The sequence below is a fragment of the Gobius niger genome, assembly GCF_951799975.1.
Source record: "Gobius niger genome assembly, chromosome: 20".
NCBI lineage: Eukaryota > Metazoa > Chordata > Actinopteri > Gobiiformes > Gobiidae > Gobius > Gobius niger.
In genome coordinates, this window is record NC_136871.1 from 22,187,515 (window position 1) to 22,207,218 (window position 19,704).

Consider the following 19,704-nt stretch of genomic DNA (forward strand, 5'->3'; position numbering starts at 1 on the left):
GGAGCGGTTACCGTGTCCAGAGTCTTTTATGGCCAACTTTAATAATGACAACTATTTGGATTTTTTTTCCTAGGGCATTATCTTTGCTTGATGGTGGTTCTCGTACAATGGTCGTTGCCCTGCGCACAATTTCGCGGTGCCGTGACCCACTTGGCAAATAGTCCTGCCGGGTTGTTCAAATTCAAGTCACAAACAATGGCGCTCTCTTAGCACAGTGTAACTCTAGGTTTTGTAATGCACCTGTCACAAAACTAAAATTCAGGACATCAAATGGTATCAACACGAAGGAATAAATGGGCATAATCTTGGTGGTTTATTGGTTTCTAAGATAAATGTATTTAAATATTGACAACATATTTTCTATTAAAACGGTCTGTGGAAGGCGCTATAGAAATAAAGCTCTTCTTCTTCTTCTTCTTCTTTTTCTTCTTCTCCTTCTCCTTCTTCTTCTTCTTCTCCTTCTTCTTCTTCTTCTTCTTCTTCTTCTTCTCCTTCTTCTTCTCCTTCTTCTCCTTCTCCCTCTTCTTCTTCTTCTTCTGCTTCTTCTTCTCCTTCTTCTTCTTCTTCTTCTTCTTCTTCTTCTTCGTCTTCTTCTTCTGCTTCTTCTTCTCCTTCTTCTGCTTCTTCTTCTCATTCTTCTTCTTCTTCTTCCTTTTCTTCTTCTTTTTCTTTTTCTTCTTCTACTTTTTCTTTTTTTCTTCTTCTTTTTCTTCTTCTTCTTCTTTTTCTTCTTCTCCTTCTTCTTCTTCTTCTCCTTCTTCTCCTTCTCCCTCTTCTTCTCCTTCTTCTCCTTCTCCCTCTTCTTCTTCTTCTTCTTCTTCTTCTCCTTCTTCTTCTTCTTCTTCTTCTTCTTCTTCTTCTTCTTCTTCTTCTTCTTCTTCTTCTTCTTCTTCTCATAGTCTATGTTTTCAGATTGTCATGATGTTCCCCTCATGTCACTGAACTATTTGATGAAGTCAAGACAGCTTCTATTACTGTAGATTATTATCATTTTATTTTTTATAAGAAATATGAAAAAGACAAATCCTCACAAAATAAAGAATAACAGTGAGATACTGTGTGACTTGTGTCAAGTTAATTCTTGTCTGTCTCTGTTGATGAGATGATTGGGAAATCTAGGGAGAGCTTGGTAAACCCTTCAGTTTTATTTTCTATAGGTCAATAGTATATCAGTAAGTCTTTGGCTAGAGAAGTACTCCCTTATTCTGGTTTGTCAAGTGCAAACTAACCTGGTAACATTTTTTCACCTGCTGTGTGTGAGTGCTAAATTCACTTTCACTATTCTCAGTGTCTACCCCGCAGGAACTCATGGATGACCCATACACAGCTGACATGCGGATGCAAGAGTCCAGTCTAAAATGTCTAAATGTGAGTTGATTGAGCTCCAGGACCTCAGTGTTACTGACCCAATTGAACTAGCTGCTCTCGGGACAAGCCACACACCCGCATCCACGGCTCTGTCTAGTTCTGGACAGCATGGCTACTCTCATGTGGTGCGCCTGGTAGGGGACAGAGTCAGCATCGAGAGTGTGCTCCCAGAAAAGACTGGACTGGGACACAAGTTTCAAACATTCAGACAGACCCATCCCACCTGGTGCGACCTTTGTGGGGAGTTCATCTGGGGGCTTTATAAACAACAGAGTCTGCGGTGCTGCAGTAAGTATTTTCTGGTTATCTATTCAACTGATTCTGTTGAAATCATTCTATATTTAAGAAAGCTTGCAGAAATGTAATGTGATAAACAAAATGAACCAACTTGTTGTGTAAAAGAGGAGGCTACATTTAAGATATGGGAGTATGCATAGCAATCTGTAGGAAGTTCTGGCCAGTGTCATGGTGACATGCCCTGGAAATTTCACACCACAAACAGGCTGCGGAGAGGCTATCGGGGGTTATGGGTTCAACCATGTGCCATACTGCCACTCACAATGGAGTTAATAGAGATGTCTGTCCCCTGCTTCCATACACACTACCATTGTGTCCTTGAGCATGACTCTTCACTTGTCGAGCCTCCGGGGTCTGTGTGTCTTAATTGATAGAACAGCAGTGACTACATCGCCAAGCATTTATCCACAAATCTGAAAATCAGCAGTTTCAGCCAGTGCATACTGACTGTGTCCTTGGGCAAAACACTTTCCACCCTTTTCTGTATACCCTGGTGTATGAGTGAGAGGATAGTGGATGAAAATGAACAGATGACTACAATGTGGGGTGGTCACAATCCTGTCACTTTTTATTAACATGCACTGTCCTTACTAAATAAATTGATACTACTACTAATAATAATAATGCCTTACACTTGTATTGCGCTTTATAAGCCCACGTTGCCAAGTTTCTCAAAGCGCTACACTGTAGTCATTATTCATTTGCGCCATACTCTGTGGTGGTAGGCTACTAGCCACAGCTGCCCTGGGGTAGACTGACGGGAGCGAGGCAGCCAGTCTGTGCCGTCCGCCGCTCTGACCACCACCACTCACTCACTCACTCACTCACTCACTCACTCACTCACTCACTCACTCACTCACTCACTCACTCACTCACAATGGCGGCACGGTAGCACAGCGGTTAGTGCTTGTCCGGTGTGGCTTGTTCATTAACTTGCACTGTCCCTACCAAATAAACCAATAAATACAAACATACTCACTCACTCACTCACTACATTCACCCAGGCTTCCTGGTGTTCCCAAACGGTCTCCCATCCAAGTATCAACCAGGCCCTTCCATTCTAAGCTTCCAAGATCTGGGTTTGGGCAGAGCAAAGGCAGAATGGCCATAAAATAATAATAATGATAATAATAATGCATTGGTTTTATATAGCGCTTTTCTGGACACTCAAAGACGCTTTACATCATTCACTATTCATTCATTCCATACATTCACTCCATACTCCATACAGGTAAGCTACTATTATAGCTGATGGAGAATTATAGAGTTAATATTCTCCATCAATAGCCACAGCTGCCCTGGGGTAGACTGATGGAAGCGAGGCAACAGTCTGCGCCATCAGCCCCTCCGACCACCACCACACACTCACTCACGCATTACATTCGCTAGGCTTCCTGGTGTTCCCAAACGGTCTCCCATCCAAGTACCGACCAGGCCCTTCCCTGCATAGCTTCCAAGGTCTGACGGTATTGGGCATAGCATAGGCGGTATGGCCATATAAAAGAACTCTTGATTCCCCAAAAGTGCTGTATAATTGTAACTTTATGATCATTTATTCACCTTATTTGAATAAAGTCTGTCTGCCTTGCCTATCTTACCATGAGTTTTTTTTTCCCTTTCATGATTCAAAAACAGTCAGTCATATAATGTCAGAAGACACTTAAGTGAGGTATGGAATTAATATTCTCCAAAACTGAATGCAAGTAAATTTCTTCTTCCAGTGTTAAATACTGTTGAGTTTGACTACAAACCTTCAAACAGCAGATTTGTTGGAACTAAATGCATTGATGTCAAACACAGTTTAATAAAAAAAAAAAACTTTTGACAAAGATTTTGAAACATGCTTGCCTCACCGGCGACTCCTGTTTGTCACTATGTCGCAGAATGCAGCTACACATGTCACTACCGCTGTCGCCCATTCATCCAGCTGGACTGCTGCACAGACGGGGGACCACTCCCTGACAAGCCTGGCTCACCAAGTGACTGCTTTGAGACAAATGTGGTAAGAAAAACAAAATCATTCTATTGTATTTATTAAATAGTTAAAATGTGCCTTATACTCTATTGCCTCCTCAATGAAAGTGACAAGGCAAAGATTGGCATTGGAGAAATCCTTGGGGAGAATTGAGTGCCACTTAAACCAACAATAACAAATGCATTATCTTTGAAACTTAATTGTTATTTATGAGAGGAGTCAGTAAAGATCTAAAGATAGCACTTTGAGATTTGGTGTCAAATATAAAGTGCATTACAAATAAAATGTGCTATTGTTACTATTATTAAAGATGAGTTTGGACTGATAATGTCAGATGAGAGAGATATCCTATTGTTATTTGTGATTTACATTTATTCATAATGGGAAGCATAAAGATTGATTTGCCTGGGATTTAGAATAAATTTGGCTTAGGTAGGAGGTATTGAGGTATTTACAGTTTAAGCTTATACCTACATCATGTTCATGTCATATAGAGAGACGATTCATGTTACATTGTAAGTATTGTTTTGTTTTTTACTCACAATCTGATTTTATTTTTAGGATGAACATATTGAAAGGGGTAAAAAGGATTTAAGCCATGCAGAGATTCATCAAAAGATTATAGAGTATAATTCTCAAACCAACAACAATCTACGCATGGTTATAGTAAGTTCTCCAAGTGCATATGATGGGTTTTTCATGTTTTTCAAACAATGGATAAGACAATACTACTGGTAACTTAAAGGAATGGGCAACTGTTTTTGCATTCTGAGATTTGTTCTTACCTGAGCTTAGACAAGTTGATGCGTACCTGTCTGCGCTCAGTCACGTAAAAGACCTAAGATGTTGTTAGCATTTAGCCTCTCCTCCTCTCCTCTATGGATCCAAAAATCAAACGTGTCGATTTTCTAAGCGGATAAAACGGGGTACTATATTGTAAGGTGTAATAACACCTTAGGAGCACTTCGACGTAAAGTGAAGATATTACTGCACGGACGATATTCCGCTTAGAAAAGTGACATGTCTAATTTTGTGTATAATACTTGGATCATGAAACTACTCACGTAACCATATTTAAATAGAGGAAACGTGGAAGAACATATCCCAGTAAGGAAAAACGGTGGCCTATTCCTTAAATACAAGTTTTATACCAATGAAGTTGCAGTCTCTCAAACAGAAGTTGGGGTAGAAAAGTTGACATGTAAATATATATATATATATATATATATATATATATATATATATATATATATATATATATATATATATATATATATATATATATAATGACATAGCGAGAAGGTAAAGGATATATTGTAAGAATAGAACTGGTATTTGCTCATGGTTCTTATGGCATAATGTTACCCTCAGGCAACAAACCACCCTTTTGGCTCTTTTAAACATTTTTTTTTTAAATATAATGTTACCAGACATGTTTCTGTCCAATATATATATATTTTTATTGGCCACAACATGTAAACATTCATAGGAGAGCGTTGAATAAGTAAGTACACCGCCTGAATCTCACTGAATATCAGCACTTTTGTAAAGACGAATGGTCCAAGATTCATCCTGATCGTTGTGAGCGTCTAATCTGCAAATACAGAAAAGCAATTATTGCTGCAAAAGAAGGATCAGCCAGCTCCGTATTTAATGCAGGTGTTCACTTACTTTTTCATATGCTGTTGTAAATGTCTCAGGTTTTTCTGCAAAATTATGTTGGTGTACTGTTCCATTTGTCCTCCGCACATGACGTTGTGTGTTCCTCCCAAACTTTTTAACTTTGGTTTGCGAAAGAGCTCTTGGATGCTCCACTGCACGACTGGACTGGACTGAAATATTCCGTGGACTGCAGAAGCTTCGTGGTGTGGGGCTGTTTTGTTGCCTCAGGGCCTGGACATCGAGCTATCAACAATAGAAAAAGGAATTCACAAGTTTATTTGCAGAAAAACTAGAGACATTCACAACAGCATGGAATAAGTAAGTGAACCCCTGTATTAAATATCTGGCTGATCCTTCTTTTGCAGCAATGACTGTTTTTCTGTAGTTGCAGATTAGACGCTCACAACGATCAGGATGAATCTTGGACCATTCGTCTTTACAAAACTGCTGATATTCAGTGAGATTCAGGCGGTGTACTTACTTATTCCTCTCTCTCCTGTGAATGTTTACATGTTGTGGCCAATAAAAATATGATAAAATGTAAATGTTTGGGTGGTATTAGTTAAAGCAGGCACTATTTATTCATTCTTATGATTTTGATGAAGATCAGACCACATTGAGTGACCAATTTAGGCAGAAATGTGAGGAATTCCACATGGTGTACTTGCTTTTTTCACCACTGTAGTTATGTTACCGTTATCTGGCACTTGTGTCAGCTGTGAATTTTCTTCCTGAAAGGACTGTTCCACCCCCTACACAAACACTCCTACCTACTTCAGCCCCTGATTTCAATGGACAGAAACATGTCTGGTAACATTATAAACTTATACAGTACTTACTCTTTCACACCACAGTATCACTTTACTACAGGTTTGAATTGGAATAACCTGATCAAATAAATATGTGCATGAATATGCCAAGAAGCAAATTAGATTGCTTACATATGTTTTTTGTTTGTATTTATTTACTAAAACTTAGCTTTTTCAGTTTGTTGCCTGAAGGCAATGTTGTGCAGTTGTTGCACTTTTGCTAGAAAAACAAAAACAAAAATAATGTTGGAGTTAGGGATGAGCTAGAATGGAAAAAAATGACTGAATTTCTACCTTCTATTCTGTTCTGTCAACCCAAAAAGTGGGTTGGAATATTTTTTCCCCCTAAAATAAAAAGTCTTGAGTCAGAGTTGCGTGCCCATGCCCAGAGTTTTTTTTTTACTTTCAATCATTTGTGCATTTGTACATTTTTGTATAATACTTTTCCTTAACTCTGTGCTTTCCAGCAACAAGATGGCTCATACACTGGTTTTATCAAGGTGCACTTTCAGTTAGTTCGTCCCATCTCATTGCCCCCTCCTCAGAGTCTTGGCTCACATCAACACGATGGTCAATGGGACAATAGGATGAGGCGGCGAACGTCATTCTACCTCCCCAAAGACACAGCTAAACATCTCCACATAAGTTCTCAAACACAGGTCCAAGAAGTCATAGTAGCTTTGCTCAACAAGTTCACTGTGGTGGACAACCCTGCAAAGTTCGCCTTGTTTGAACGCAGTGAGAGACAAAATCAGGGTATGGATACAATTTTACAAATGACTGCAATAATGCTGTGATTTTGATGGATTACCATTTGTTTTAGTGTACATGAGGAAACTGTCTCAGGACGAGCAGCCCCTATACCTACGTCTGTGTGCTGGTCCCAGTGAAAAGGTCCTAAGTCTGGTTTTAAAAGAGAATGAGACTGGTGATGTCAATGTAAGCTATTTATGTTTCAGTAATTATTATTGTCTTATTAATTTTCTTATGTAATGCCATAAATATGTTCCTCCTGTACAGTGGGATGCTTTCAGCTTTCCTGAATTGTGCAACTTTCTGAGAATCTTGCAGCGTGAGGAAGAAGAGTATGTTCGGCAAATTGTGAAGCGCTATGCTCTAGCCCGAGATAGGATGATGCAGGCCATAGCCAAGTTCAAAAGCCTTGGGTGATATATTTTATATAATAATTCTTGGGGATACTTTTTCCCATGACCTTTCTCATGCAAACTGAGCCATTGACGCTAATATTGAACACATTTCTGTCAGTCATGTAAGTCGGGAAAGACTGTGTAGCCTCGATGTCAATGTAAATAAGGTTGTTTTTATAGTCTGTTTAATGCAAATGTAATGTTGAAAACTTTTGATAACAATAAAATAGAAACCCAAATGACGATGGAAAAGTGTCTTTCGCCTCCAGTCCGCCAGACGACGCTGCCGCTCTGTTTGTCCGCTGTCACCCTTTAGAGAGCAGAAGAGAAGACACACTAGCGTTAGCATCCTCTTTAGCCCACACTACCAAGCGAAATAAACACATAGAAGTACTGTCTTTATGTTAGGTGACAGCTGCTAGCGTCTGTTTCCATCTAACCTATTTAAATGTAAGTATTTGTTTTTATCCTGGGTTGTCATTAGCTCTTAAAAACGCCAGTTACAGAAGTGTATTTACAGTTTACTGCAACACTCGCTAATGCTAGCAGCACAGAGCTAGCTGTCTTTGGCCAACGTTAGCTCCTCGGACGTGCCATCTCGTAAGCATTGGGGTCATCAAACCACAAAGACACGCCTGCAGCTCTATTTGGGGTTTTCGTAAAATACACGTGCCTCGGATGCCTCTTTCACAAATCATTTTTAGCTCGTCATCACAGATGTGACAGGTTTAGCCCAAAGATTTATTGTGAACACTGTTGTAAGAAGCTGACTCAACTTCAGGACGATTAGTCTTTCTAGAATCTTAACTTTGTGTATTGTATAATCATGCTTTGATCGAATTCTTTTTGAGGAAATAAAACGTGTCAGCTGAGCTAACCTCTTTTTTGTGTGTCTTTTTCAAGGTGTGATTTCCTAAAAGCCTGGGTTTCATTGGTGCAGTAAGACTGTAGCACGACCTCAGCAGTTTGCTAACCAGGAGAATAATGTGCTGCAGCTGAAGATGGGGGGTAGTGGCTCTAAATCCAAGGGATTTTGGCCCTTTTCTGGTTCAAGCAGTAGTGATGATCCAGCCAAAGACGGCAATGAACAAACATTGTCAAGATTTAAAAGTTTTCAAGGTGCAACGCCTTTTGTATTTACTAGACGAAGGTATGTCCAACTTTCACTATTATTGCTTAATATCATTTCTGCCATCAAGATGTTTATTTCCAACCATTGCAAAATGCATAGCCTTTTAATAGCATTTGACACAGGTAATGCTTGTTTGTGGGTCTAGGGAGTAGATGTATAGATATGGAATTTCAAAACTTTTTTGTAACAATTTGGCTGATGTTGGTTGGTTCCCACTAATCATGAATAACTCACGGTTTTCTTTCTGGCTCTGCACCAGCTCTATGTTTTTTGATGAAGATGGAGACTTGGCTCATGAGTTTTATGAAGAGACAGTTGTGACAAAAAATGGTAGAAAAAAAGCCAAGCTCAAACGAATTCAAAAGAATCTCACGCCTCAGGTACAGATATATTTTTACAAGGATTTCCCCCTGTATTTTTGTTGTTATTAACTGTCTTTTGTGTGATCTGCAGGGAATTATAAAGTTGGAACATCCATGCATTCATGTAGATTTCCCAATTGTCATTTGTGAAGCTTGACAAGGAGTCTTGGAAGAGCTACTGTGTCAACGCCGTCCTGTGGTCCACTGAAGAAGCCTGACCACCTTTTGAAAATCATGATATCCTGACAATTCTGAAGCCCCTATGCAGAAAGGCCGATGCTGTGTTTTAAGCCTCTGCATGTGATCTATTTTGACTTGTGTGCTATTAGACACACCATAGGTCACCAGTGACAAACCTTAAATGTGCCAAGTAGGCAAAGAAAGTGTCTTCAGTGTACAGATATTTCATAGCTGGTGCGCAGGTTTGTGCAGAGCCAGGGGTGCAGATGAATTCTTTAACTTGGATGGCAGTTTTGTTTCTCGTAGCATTCACCAAACATGCCCTTCAGAAAGAATGAAATCTGCCAAGGCTGATTAAGTTGGAAAGTACGGTACACTAGATTATGGTCACATTTTTAATTATTTTATTATGCATGATGGAAATCGAATCTGCTTGATAAAAGCTTTGGGACTTGACAATCACTGGTTCACACAGTGGACTAATGTGATGCTAAATGAATGGAGTTGAGCCGTTTTAGTTTGACCAGTGTAAACTTACAGAAAATGTAAACAACCAGTGTCAGTCAAATGTGAGATCTTGTTTTTTTTAATTTGCTGCTTAAGCATATGTTGTTTCACGTTTTAATTTATTCTTTTTTAAATTACATTTATGAAACACTGAAGTGTGAGTGTCGTTTTTACATCGGTGCCATTGAATTGGAGGATTGATTAGGCTACTACACTAGCTTTTATTAAACCTTTATGAATGTGCGATTTGTGAGTGTCGTGGTGGAATCCATATCCAATGAGCTAGTCAAAAATCCCTACCTACTTGCACGTTCTACTTGCACGTTCTGGTACAGGAGAGATGTGAGTAAATTGGACTTTAATCTAAGTGATAAGTGCTTTAATGTGAGCTGGTGAGCGTATGCACTTCCTGCAGAGATGGTACTAGTATTTCTCTTTTCAACCGCTTTAGTGCTTGTGCAATAGAAGCTGTCATATTTCCGAGTAAGAGGAATAGAAATAGGCTACTAAAGAAAATGAGCTCACAATTCTGGTTAGGAGGTGGGATCGGATACAGATACCAAGTTTCGACGACATCACTGTAAAGAAAATATAGCCTACAGAAACTGGTAAGATTAAGAACTGTTTCTACATTATGTCAAATTTATTTGAGTGGTAATTTGCCTCTAAAACTCACAAATTCTTATGTAATGTTTGTTTATTAGCATAATCGAGCTCTCACTTATGTAAAAGGTTACATTTAAATGAAATGACAGAATTGTGGGTCAGTCCATCTTTGGATGGATGGGTCCAGGGGTGGTTGTAATTTGGTTAACTACGTTGACAAAAAGGTGCAAGGAAAATCTAAATATTTTCGAGAACACAAAATAAAAGTATATTGTAGGAGGAACGTATAACTATTCAAAGAACTACTGTGTAAAAGAAAAAGGAAAATAGTCTAAAAACGCCCACCCGCCCACACCCGGAAATGAACTGGACCGTTTGCTTCACGTTTCCCGTTATTTTTGCAAGGCGTACATTATTGTTGTCTTACCTTCTAACACAACCTTTAACGCACGTCAAATCTCTAGTATGATTTGACTGTTTTTATACTTTTTAATCCCATGGCAGTGCAGTGGAAAAGTCAGGCATCCCATATGAATTATTTGTCGATCTTCAGGTTGTTTGAAGAAGCTTGTGCCACCACTACGGACACGGACCAGGTTAGTCAAGGAAGAAGAACAACGTGTTAGCCATGGATGTATGAAAAAAAAGTTACTTGGTGTTAGCTATGTTAAAAGAAAAACTTACAACAACAAAAACTAGAATAATTCTTAGTATTATTTACTTGTGATACTGTTTGTGTCACATTGTTGGGTTCCTTCATTCCTTTCATCTTACTTCCTTAAAACAGCCATTACATATTACATGAAAGAAAATGTAACCATTCACTGCTTAGTATGGATATTGGAAAAACTGAATAAAACAATTCCTGGCTATGATTGAAAAGTGTTATTTTTAACCATATTATCAATGTCTTATAGAGGAGGGACACCGGGAGCCTTCATGGAGCCATTTCTCACCATTGTGGCCCTTCTGTTTTGTCCATGGGCCATTGTCCTGTGCTCAGTTGACACAAAGCAGACAAGATGGCCATTATACTCCAAGAAGCCTCTTCTTCTTGTCTGGAATGCTCCCACAGAGGACTGTACCCCACGACACGGTGTAAGGCTGTCCCTGGATCAGTTTGATATTGTTGCATCTCCAAATGAAGGCTTTGTTCGGCAAAATCTCACCATTTTTTACAAGGAACGTTTGGGTTTGTATCCCTACTATGAGCCGGGTGGATCTGCAGTCAATGGTGGGCTCCCGCAACTGGTCAGCCTCACCGAACATCATGAAAAGATGCCTGAAGGGGTGCAGAAATACATACGGGAGTCGGACGCAAGAGGGCTGGCTGTTATTGATTGGGAGGAGTGGCGGCCCCTGTGGATCAGAAACTGGAATATTAAAGATGTTTATAGAAATAAGTCTCGAGAAATGGTCGCAACAAAGAATCCAACATGGAGCCCTGAACAAGTGGATAAAGTCGCTCAACAGGAGTTTGAACTGTCAGCTCGTAGATTCATGCTTGAGACTCTGAAATATGCCAAAAACCTCAGGCCCAATCAACTGTGGGGCTTCTATTTATTTCCAGACTGTTACAACCATAACTATAAGGATGGCCTGGGCAACTACACTGGGCACTGTCCCATTCTGGAGCTGACCCGAAATGACCAGCTCAACTGGTTGTGGAAGCAATGCACTGCACTTTACCCCTCCATTTACATGGACTCTGCCCTGCGCTCCACCTTGCATGGGCGTCTCTTTGTCCAAAATCGAGTGAAGGAGGCGATGCGTGTGGCGTCTGTTGGAGAGGGCACAACACGCCCAGTTTTTGTTTATACCAGGCCAACTTACACCAGTCAGAAGACCCCACTCTCTGAGGTGAGGAAGTTTAATCTTGATTAATGTATGAAGCAAAAGTTAATTTCTGTATGAAACTGTTGTAGATGGATCTGGTCTCCACTATTGGAGAAAGTGTGGCATTGGGAGCAGCTGGTGTAATATTCTGGGGAGATACATCTTATGCCAGCAACGCAGTAAGAGCCTTATACCTATGCTGTATTAACATTTTTCCTTTCTGTAGTACTTACATTTTTTATGTTACCCAGGCAAGCTGCTCTAGCCTAAATGAGTATCTTAAAGGCTCATTGGGGCGCTACCTTCTGAATGTGTCTACAGCAGTGGAACTGTGCAGCGAGACCCTGTGTAAGTTCCATGGTCGTTGCCTTCGAAAAATCCCGGACAAGGACGTGTATCTGCACCTCAGCCCCTCGAGCCACAGCATCGTCAGCCAGAACGGAAAATTAAAGGTGAGAGGAGCAGCAGGAAAGTCTGACCTCACGTTCTTCCGCACCCATTTCCAGTGCCAGTGCTACACTGGGTACCAGGGCGAGGGCTGTGCTCGGAGAGAGCGAGGACAGAATAAAGCCTCCTCTGTGATGGGGGCCTGGCACATTAGCCTCCTGCTCCCTCTCGGACTCCTAACTCTGCTGCACTGAGCACATTTCAAAAGATTTCTCAAGCAATGTTTCCTTAAGTGTAGACATTAGTCATCACAAGAATTGGATAAAAACGATTGGAATAACTGCAGCATTCCAGTTGGATAAATAATATTTTGAATGAGGTATTGGTTACGATACTGTACACGCTGAAAGGATACAACAGGCAAACCATGTATGTGAGATTTGTTAATTACCTGTGTCAAATTGGCTTTCCTAACTTTTCATATTTGTTTAAGTCATCATGTTTCATAGTCCTGTCAAAATCTCTCTCTGTTTACATACATTTCTTTTTTATACTATAATTTTAATGAGGTAATTTATGTAATTTTCTTCTCTTGTGTTTTTGGTAGCTATATAGGATATAATATTCTGAATGGTTCATTTGAAATCTGTTCTTAAAATGTTTTGGAAATTATACATACTGTTGAAAACAATGGCCTCGTACCTTTTCCTCGTAAATTTCAGTCATCTCAGTATTGTACTTTATAAAAACATATTCTAGATGATCTGCACTTTAATATTTGGTTGCGCTGGACCTTGCCTTGTGACGTAAGCCTTATGTTTATTTGGTGTCATGTAGTGTGTGTGTGTGCGTGTGCGTGTGCGTGTGCGTGTGCGTGTGTGCTTTTACAGAAGTTTAATCTCTGTTGGCCTTAACACAAATGGGAATTTTGAACATTTATGATGTGTGTATTTTATATAACCAAAGGTGCTCTTGCTGTAGCAAATAAGCCTGTCTGTGAAATTGCCTCCAGGTACAGTTATTGGTTTATAACACTTGGATTATGTACAATTAATTGTTATATTTGAAATTATCCACCAGGGTCTCAAATGTTAATCTTTCTATGTTGTAGCCTGCCTTTTTATTGTAGTAAAATATTTTGTATCTTATGACTCCTTTTAATAATAAACTGGTTGAATTAAATTTGACCCACTTGTAATTTGTTTTTCCGCATATTAAGTACATTGAGTCTGGACCTCCATAAAATGTGAAAAAAATAAAATAAAATTCTGGACCATGCATTGAAGAAGCGTAACCGCCACACGACCGGAAATGGCGCAACGCCGGTGTTGTTATGCGCAACCTCCAATGTGTTCCGGCGGGGAAACCGGGTCACTCGTCTCCATGGATGTATTATTATGCTCGTCCGACAGAAATGCTTTTACAGCTGAGCCATTTTCTGAGATACAATTAACTTTGATAATTCTTGTAATTTCTTTAACTTCGACTTGAAGTATGTTCCAGATTTGTGTTCAATAGCTGCATCACAGGCTACTACAAGTGCATCTTTCTATCCTCTGGGCCCCCACTGCAGAAGACATGACGGATAAGACACCTGCCATTTCTTTTTCACTGTAGCTTCTGTCTTCCCCGTTGTGGTATTTTCTTTTGTCATTGTGCGTACACTGAGTGATAATTGTATGTATAATCGCTCATTTTACTCTGATGCATGAAATGACTTGCCAGCATATGTGACTCAAATAATGTTGCTTGTTTAGTTGGTAGTTATTCCCAGGCTAATTTTCACATTGGTTGTCATGTGTTTTGATTAAGTTCAGTTACTCACACTTGCATAACGTGCTATTTCAGTAATGTCTCTATGTAAGTAAGATTCATGATGAATTTTTCTTGTGTATTAATGTATAAATGATTTGAAATTGAAACAATTGCACCATTGTTTCTCATTGCAATATTGTAAGTTTTTTATTTATTTATGTATTTTTCTTTCTTTTTTTTTCTTTTTTTTTGAAAAATAAGCAAAAACTATATAGTTCAATTATTATTTTTTTTACATTTATTTACAGATCTTTTTCCAGAGCTTGATGCAATGAATTTCCTGCGCAATCGCCTTGTTGTTCTTGGTTTGGTTTTGATGGCCACATTGCTGCTGTACCTGCTGCTGCCAGCCATCCGTCAAGGAAGCATGGAGCCTTCACTGGACGCACAGAAAATGGGCCTCACTGCCACCTCTCCTCCGCTGCTGCCGAGCATCAATGTGTCAATTCGTACCGGACAGCTGCCTGGAGACCCTCCCTTATTCTTTAGAGAGGCTTTACCTGTAGATGCAGCTGGTCGGCAAATTTTACCAAGGTGAGTTACAAACAAAAACAGTGTTTATGATTGTCAATAATTATTTTTAGTTTTAACGATATTTCCAGAACATTCAAAGTGATAAAACTGTACAAAAGTAACCATGGAGGGTATGCAGGTGATGTCATAGCATAGCAGAGCATGGAAACAAGCCAAATGAGCAGCAATTCTACAGAACATTACTATTATTTCTTTTGATTCTCAGTCCAGAATTCTCAGGCTTCTCTCTAGGACATTGTCATCCAGAAATTAAATTTTGGGGTATTCCAAAAAGCACCCATCCATTTGGTCGCTTTTAGGAACAACCACTGGTTTAGTGTATATGATGTTAAGGTTTGTTATGCTCGCCTTTAATATATTGTTGCTGTTTTGTATGTATGAAGGTTACAGATTGTCTTGCTGCATGGCCAGGCCTTTACTTCCAGAACATGGGAAGAACTGGGAACGATGTCCATACTGGCTACACACGGATACCAGGTTTTGGCTGTGGACCTGCCAGGTACAGCATTTTCTTAATAAATGCCCCTCTATATCATATAGGATCTACACTTGTGCTAAACGTTTACATACCCTGGCAGAATTTTTGTTTTTTTCCGACTATTTACAGAGAATATGAATGATAACACAAAAAGTTTTTTTTTTTTTTCACTCATAGTTAGTGGTTGTGCGAAGCCATTTAGGGTCAAATAACTGAGTTTACATACCCTGGGGATCTTGGCCTGATAATATGCACACAACTTGACACAAACAGGTTTGAATGGCTATTAAAGGTAGCCATCCTCACCTGTGATCTGTGTTTGTAATTATTGTACGAGTATGAAAGGTGAGTTTTTGGGCACTTGATGAAAAATGGACTGCATGGCCAAGTCGCCAGAAGAAAGACATTACTTTGCAAATGCCACAAAGTGTCCACTTACAATATGTTTAACAGCACAGAGACAAGCCTCCACATTTCTAAAACAATGTCATTTGGAAAGATGAAACCAAAAGGGAACTTTGTGGCCATAACCATAAACGTTACATTTGGAGGAGTTAACAAGGCCTGTGATGAACCATTCCTACAGTGAAACACGGAGGTGGATCACTGAGGTTTTGGGGATGTGTGATCTACTGAACTTGATCAAAATAGATTTCAAAATGAATGCAGCATGTTATTAAAGAATACTGGAGGAAAAGTGTCTCATCAGCCTTGAAGCTGCACAAGGGACGCACTTAGATGTTCCAACATGACAGCGATCCAAAGCACAAGGCCATGTTGGCCTCTCATTGGCTACAGCATAAAAAAGTGAAGGTTCTGGAGTGACCGTCTCAGTCTCCTGAACTTAATATTGTTGAGGAGAAATCTCAAACATGCAGTTCATGCAAGACAGTCCTGGAATTTACAGGAACTGGAGGCTTTTTGCCGAAAAGAATTGACAGTTTACTATCCGAGGAAATAATAAGGCCCATCCACAACTACCACAAAAGAATCCAAGCTGTCATTGATGTTAAAGGGGGCAATACACAGTATTAAGAACTGGGGTATGTAAATGTTTTGATCAGGGTCATTTTGGAAGTTTCTGTTATCATTATGATTTAAAAACAGCAAACTCTGTTGTTTGGTCATAAATGCCATGGTAAAATCACAAGTGATTTTTTGTCTGGGGACCACCAATTCAATTTCCCGTAGGAGAGGTGTGGTTTACGATCGTCCATAGCCGTTTATTGGGCGCTACGAATGTCTATCATATCCGTCTGCACGTTGCCACAGCCAATCGTATCATCGTATCCGATGACGTATGACGTACCCGCTGTAAACTTTCGAGCTTAACTCTTTAGGACACGGCCTAAAGCTTGATTGAAAAATAGCGTTGTGTCTGTTGCTGTAATGTTTGATCCGTAAATAAACTACAAGCTTCCATATATCGAATAGCTCGTCATCATCTTGCCATCCATCCTCGTTCTGTGATTGGTTCCCTAATCCATGCGAAAATTTCGGCCATGGTCCCGAGGCTGCTGTGCAGTTCGAAATGATTCGAGTGCACAGCAGTCTGGTGTTAGCCAGGTTAATGGTATGTAAACTTTTGAGGACAACGGTATATGACCTAGAATGGAACAGAATAGAATTTATTGCCATTTGCACAGGTACAAAACAGTACAAGTGCATTATTCTCTAGAGATAGTCGTAAAAAAAAGTTTAATAAATAATAAAAACACAAATTGGAACAAGCAGTAAGGTGCAGCTGGAAGTATGGTCGATTGTCCATCATTCTGAGTGTGGAATGGCATAGTTCCGCCCCTCTTTGAGCTGTAGGCGGAAAGGAAAATATATTATAGGTCATAATGAAACCATAATAGATTTTTACATTTTAAACTGATCATTCTACAAATGAATCCATCACACTTTTCCTGATCATTAAAGTTAATTTGTTATAGAATTACTTATTTTAATTGCTCAAAATCTGTATTGAGGTACAATTTCAAGGGTATTTTATACAGTGCCTCTCGAAAGTATTCATACACCTTGGACTTTTGCACATTTTGTCATGTTTACAACCCTAAACATAAAGATTTTATTTTGATTTTTTTTACTGAACGTTCACACACAAGTAACAGACAACTGTGAAGTGAAAGCAAAATGATACATTTTTCCATTATTTTTCAAAAAATAGAAAAGTGAAAAGTGGGGCGTGCATAAGTATTCATACAGCATTTTCTGAGTGCATTAAATTGCCTTTATAACATTCCTAATGACTCCAGAATGTTCACTCCTTGGCCTAACCATTAAATAGAGGCCACCTGTGTGTAATCTACTCTCAGTATAATAACAGCTTTTCTTTTAAGCCCTCAGAGCTGTGGTCGGAGTGTATTGGTCTCTAAACAACATCATGAAGGTCAAGGAGCACCAGAGAGGTCAGGGATAAAGTTATGTAGAAGTTTAAAGCAGCATAAAGTTATACAAAGATTTACCAAGATTTAAACATCTCCCGGAGCAACTGTTCAATTCATCATTCAGAAATGGAAAGAGTAAAGCACCACTGCCAACTTACCAAGACACGGTCGTTCACCTAAACTAATAGACCGAACAAGGAGAACACTGGTAAGAAATGCACCCAAGTGCCCCAAAATAACTCTGGAGGATCTGTGAAGTCCTGCCGCTGAGCTGGGGGAATCTGTACATGGGACAACTATAAGTCGTATCTGCACAAATCTGGCCTTCATGGACGAGTGGAAGAAGAAAGCCATTATTGAAAGGAGGCCTTAAGAAATCCCATTTGAAGTTTGCTAGAAGTCATATGGAGGACACAGCTCCATGTGGAAGAAGGAGCTTTGGTCTGATGAGACAAAAATTGAACTTTTTGGCCCAAATGCAAAACGTTATGTATGGAGCAAACCTAACACTGCTCATGGTCCTGAGTGCACCATCCCCAGTGTCAAATATACGGGGGGGAGCATCATGCTGTGGGGCTGCTTTTCCTCAGCGGGGACTGGGGAGATTGTAAGAATTGTTGTGAAGATGGATGGAGCCAAATATGGGGAAATTTCAGAGGAAAACCTGCTGGAGTCAGAAAGAGAACTGAGGATGGGGCGGAGATTCACCTTCGGCAGGACAATGACCCGAAGCACAAAGATAAATCTACAATGGAATGGTTCAATAAAAACATATTAATGTGTTAGAATGGCCCAGTCAAAGTCCTGACTTAAATCCTATTGAAAATCTGCGGAATAATGTGAAAACTGCTGTTCACAAACGCTCTCCTTCTAATGTGACAGAGCTTGAGTTGTTTTGTAAAGAGGAATGGGCTAAAATGTCAGTCTCTACATGTGCAAATCTTGTAGAGTCAGACCCCAAAAGACTTGCATTTATTGCAGCAAAAGGGGGTTCCACTAAGTATTCATTCATGCTGTATGAATACTTAGGCAAGCCCCACTTTTCACTTTTCTATTTTTTGAAAAATAACAGAATCATGCATCATTTTGCTTTCACTTCACAGTTGTCTGTTACTTGTGTGTGAACATTCAGTAAAAAAAATCCAAATAAAATCTTTATGTTTAGGGTTGTAAACAGGACAAAATGTGCAAAGGTTCAAGGTGTATGAATACTTTTGAGAGGCACTGTAAACTAGCACTCCCTTGTGGTTGAAAAGGCATGTACATTCTCATTTTAGAGGTGTCTGAGTAGCTACCATTCCACAAAATTCCAATTTATTTGCTTAGAAAATGCGTGTTTATTTTGAAGGTTATGGAAAATCGCCAGACTCTGAGTCTCTGAAGACAGACCAGAGTCGAGTGGATCTTCTATCACGTTTCATGGAGTCTCTGGGTGTCAGGTTTGCGGTGCTTGTGAGCCCCTCCATGAGCGGACACTACTCCATCCCATTCCTCATGAAGAACAATGCAAAGCTTCAAGCATTTATTCCTGTAGCACCTGTCGGTACCAGAAGTTACACTCCACAGCAATATCAAAATATTCAGGTAAATATGCTTGTTGTGATCATGTCTGTTTTAAGAAGGTACGAATGAGTGAGCATAGAAATATATCATAACTACTTTTGTTTTATTTACAGACTCCTACCCTGATAGTGTTTGGGGCATTGGACACAAATCTTGGTGCACAGTCCCACAAAAACCTGCTGCAGCTTCCACATTCGTCTGTGCTCAAATTGGACGGAGCTCGTCATGCCTGCTACATGGACAAGCCCAAAGAGTTTCACCAGGGACTGATTGACTTCCTCAGAAATATTTAAATGAGGTTGAGGTGTTTGTAAATTATGAGCATGTATGAAAAGAACTTCATAATTCAACAGTGTTATCGAAACCCAAATTTGTGTCCAGTTGCTTAAAGGCTAAGCAAACCTGATTTTTATTTCTAGCAGTTGAATACAATTTGTTTTGTCTTTCCCTCTCTTGTAAAAGCAAACATTTGAAAGTGAAAGTTGTGGGGCTGCTTCTAAACTCATCCCTGTGAAGAATTGGGATATAAAAAATGTCTGGGGAAAGTATAGGAATGTATTTGGACCATAACTAACAATTTAGAATTCATGTGTTCCCTCTTACATGTTTGTAGCAAAAAAAAGAAAAACAGGTATAGACCCTTTAACATAAC

The 19,704-nt window shown here is 39.6% G+C and overlaps 4 protein-coding genes across 5 annotated transcripts; all 4 read left to right on the top strand.

Annotated features, from left to right (window-relative positions):
• The first annotated feature begins 1,292 nt into the window (after window positions 1-1,292).
• On the top strand, window positions 1,293-7,477 carry rassf1 (Ras association domain family member 1). Its single transcript, XM_079579507.1, has 6 exons — window positions 1,293-1,656; window positions 3,549-3,667; window positions 4,202-4,306; window positions 6,579-6,867; window positions 6,935-7,050; window positions 7,132-7,477. Exons 1-6 carry the CDS (start codon window positions 1,359-1,361, stop codon window positions 7,279-7,281), a joined length of 1,077 nt encoding a protein of 358 aa, XP_079435633.1. The 5' UTR covers window positions 1,293-1,358; the 3' UTR covers window positions 7,282-7,477.
• Window positions 7,478-7,561: 84 nt separating this feature from the next.
• tusc2b (tumor suppressor 2, mitochondrial calcium regulator b) lies at window positions 7,562-9,591 on the top strand. The gene is made up of 4 exons (XM_079579508.1): window positions 7,562-7,709; window positions 8,163-8,409; window positions 8,651-8,771; window positions 8,845-9,591. The coding sequence occupies exons 2-4, from the start codon at window positions 8,261-8,263 to the stop codon at window positions 8,908-8,910; spliced, it is 336 nt and encodes a 111-aa protein (XP_079435634.1). The 5' UTR covers window positions 7,562-7,709; window positions 8,163-8,260; the 3' UTR covers window positions 8,911-9,591.
• Window positions 9,592-10,422: 831 nt separating this feature from the next.
• On the top strand, window positions 10,423-13,071 carry hyal2b (hyaluronidase 2b). The gene is made up of 4 exons (XM_079578937.1): window positions 10,423-10,642; window positions 10,964-11,906; window positions 11,972-12,061; window positions 12,134-13,071. The coding sequence occupies exons 2-4, from the start codon at window positions 10,986-10,988 to the stop codon at window positions 12,521-12,523; spliced, it is 1,401 nt and encodes a 466-aa protein (XP_079435063.1). The 5' UTR covers window positions 10,423-10,642; window positions 10,964-10,985; the 3' UTR covers window positions 12,524-13,071.
• A 546-nt stretch (window positions 13,072-13,617) lies between these two features.
• Window positions 13,618-19,569, top strand: abhd14a (abhydrolase domain containing 14A). 2 transcript variants are annotated; one of them, XM_079579143.1, is made up of 5 exons: window positions 13,618-13,924; window positions 14,333-14,618; window positions 15,002-15,117; window positions 18,838-19,073; window positions 19,166-19,569. In XM_079579143.1, the coding sequence occupies exons 2-5, from the start codon at window positions 14,356-14,358 to the stop codon at window positions 19,343-19,345; spliced, it is 795 nt and encodes a 264-aa protein (XP_079435269.1). In that variant the 5' UTR covers window positions 13,618-13,924; window positions 14,333-14,355; the 3' UTR covers window positions 19,346-19,569. The 2 variants fall into 2 exon arrangements, with proteins under 2 accessions (XP_079435269.1, XP_079435270.1); XM_079579144.1 differs by having other exon boundaries at window positions 13,618-13,906.
• Window positions 19,570-19,704: the final 135 nt, after the last annotated feature.

What these genes read in the sequence shown, in the direction of transcription:
- rassf1 (XM_079579507.1), top strand. Translation starts at nt 1,359, where the DNA reads ATGTCTAAATGTGAGTTGATTGAGCTCCAGGACCTCAGTGTTACTGAC. An exon ending in ACAGAGTCTGCGGTGCTGCA is followed by an intron (nt 1,657 to 3,548) that starts GTAAGTATTTTC and finishes ACTATGTCGCAG; the next exon opens with AATGCAGCTACACATGTCAC. An exon ending in ACAATCTACGCATGGTTATA is followed by an intron (nt 4,307 to 6,578) that starts GTAAGTTCTCCA and finishes TGTGCTTTCCAG; the next exon opens with CAACAAGATGGCTCATACAC.
- tusc2b (XM_079579508.1), top strand. Translation starts at nt 8,261, where the DNA reads ATGGGGGGTAGTGGCTCTAAATCCAAGGGATTTTGGCCCTTTTCTGGT. An exon ending in TTTGTATTTACTAGACGAAG is followed by an intron (nt 8,410 to 8,650) that starts GTATGTCCAACT and finishes GCTCTGCACCAG; the next exon opens with CTCTATGTTTTTTGATGAAG. An exon ending in AAAAGAATCTCACGCCTCAG is followed by an intron (nt 8,772 to 8,844) that starts GTACAGATATAT and finishes TGTGATCTGCAG; the next exon opens with GGAATTATAAAGTTGGAACA.
- hyal2b (XM_079578937.1), top strand. Translation starts at nt 10,986, where the DNA reads ATGGAGCCATTTCTCACCATTGTGGCCCTTCTGTTTTGTCCATGGGCC. An exon ending in AGAAGACCCCACTCTCTGAG is followed by an intron (nt 11,907 to 11,971) that starts GTGAGGAAGTTT and finishes AAACTGTTGTAG; the next exon opens with ATGGATCTGGTCTCCACTAT. An exon ending in CATCTTATGCCAGCAACGCA is followed by an intron (nt 12,062 to 12,133) that starts GTAAGAGCCTTA and finishes TATGTTACCCAG; the next exon opens with GCAAGCTGCTCTAGCCTAAA.
- abhd14a (XM_079579143.1), top strand. Translation starts at nt 14,356, where the DNA reads ATGAATTTCCTGCGCAATCGCCTTGTTGTTCTTGGTTTGGTTTTGATG. An exon ending in GGTCGGCAAATTTTACCAAG is followed by an intron (nt 14,619 to 15,001) that starts GTGAGTTACAAA and finishes GTATGTATGAAG; the next exon opens with GTTACAGATTGTCTTGCTGC. An exon ending in AGCAATATCAAAATATTCAG is followed by an intron (nt 19,074 to 19,165) that starts GTAAATATGCTT and finishes TTTTATTTACAG; the next exon opens with ACTCCTACCCTGATAGTGTT.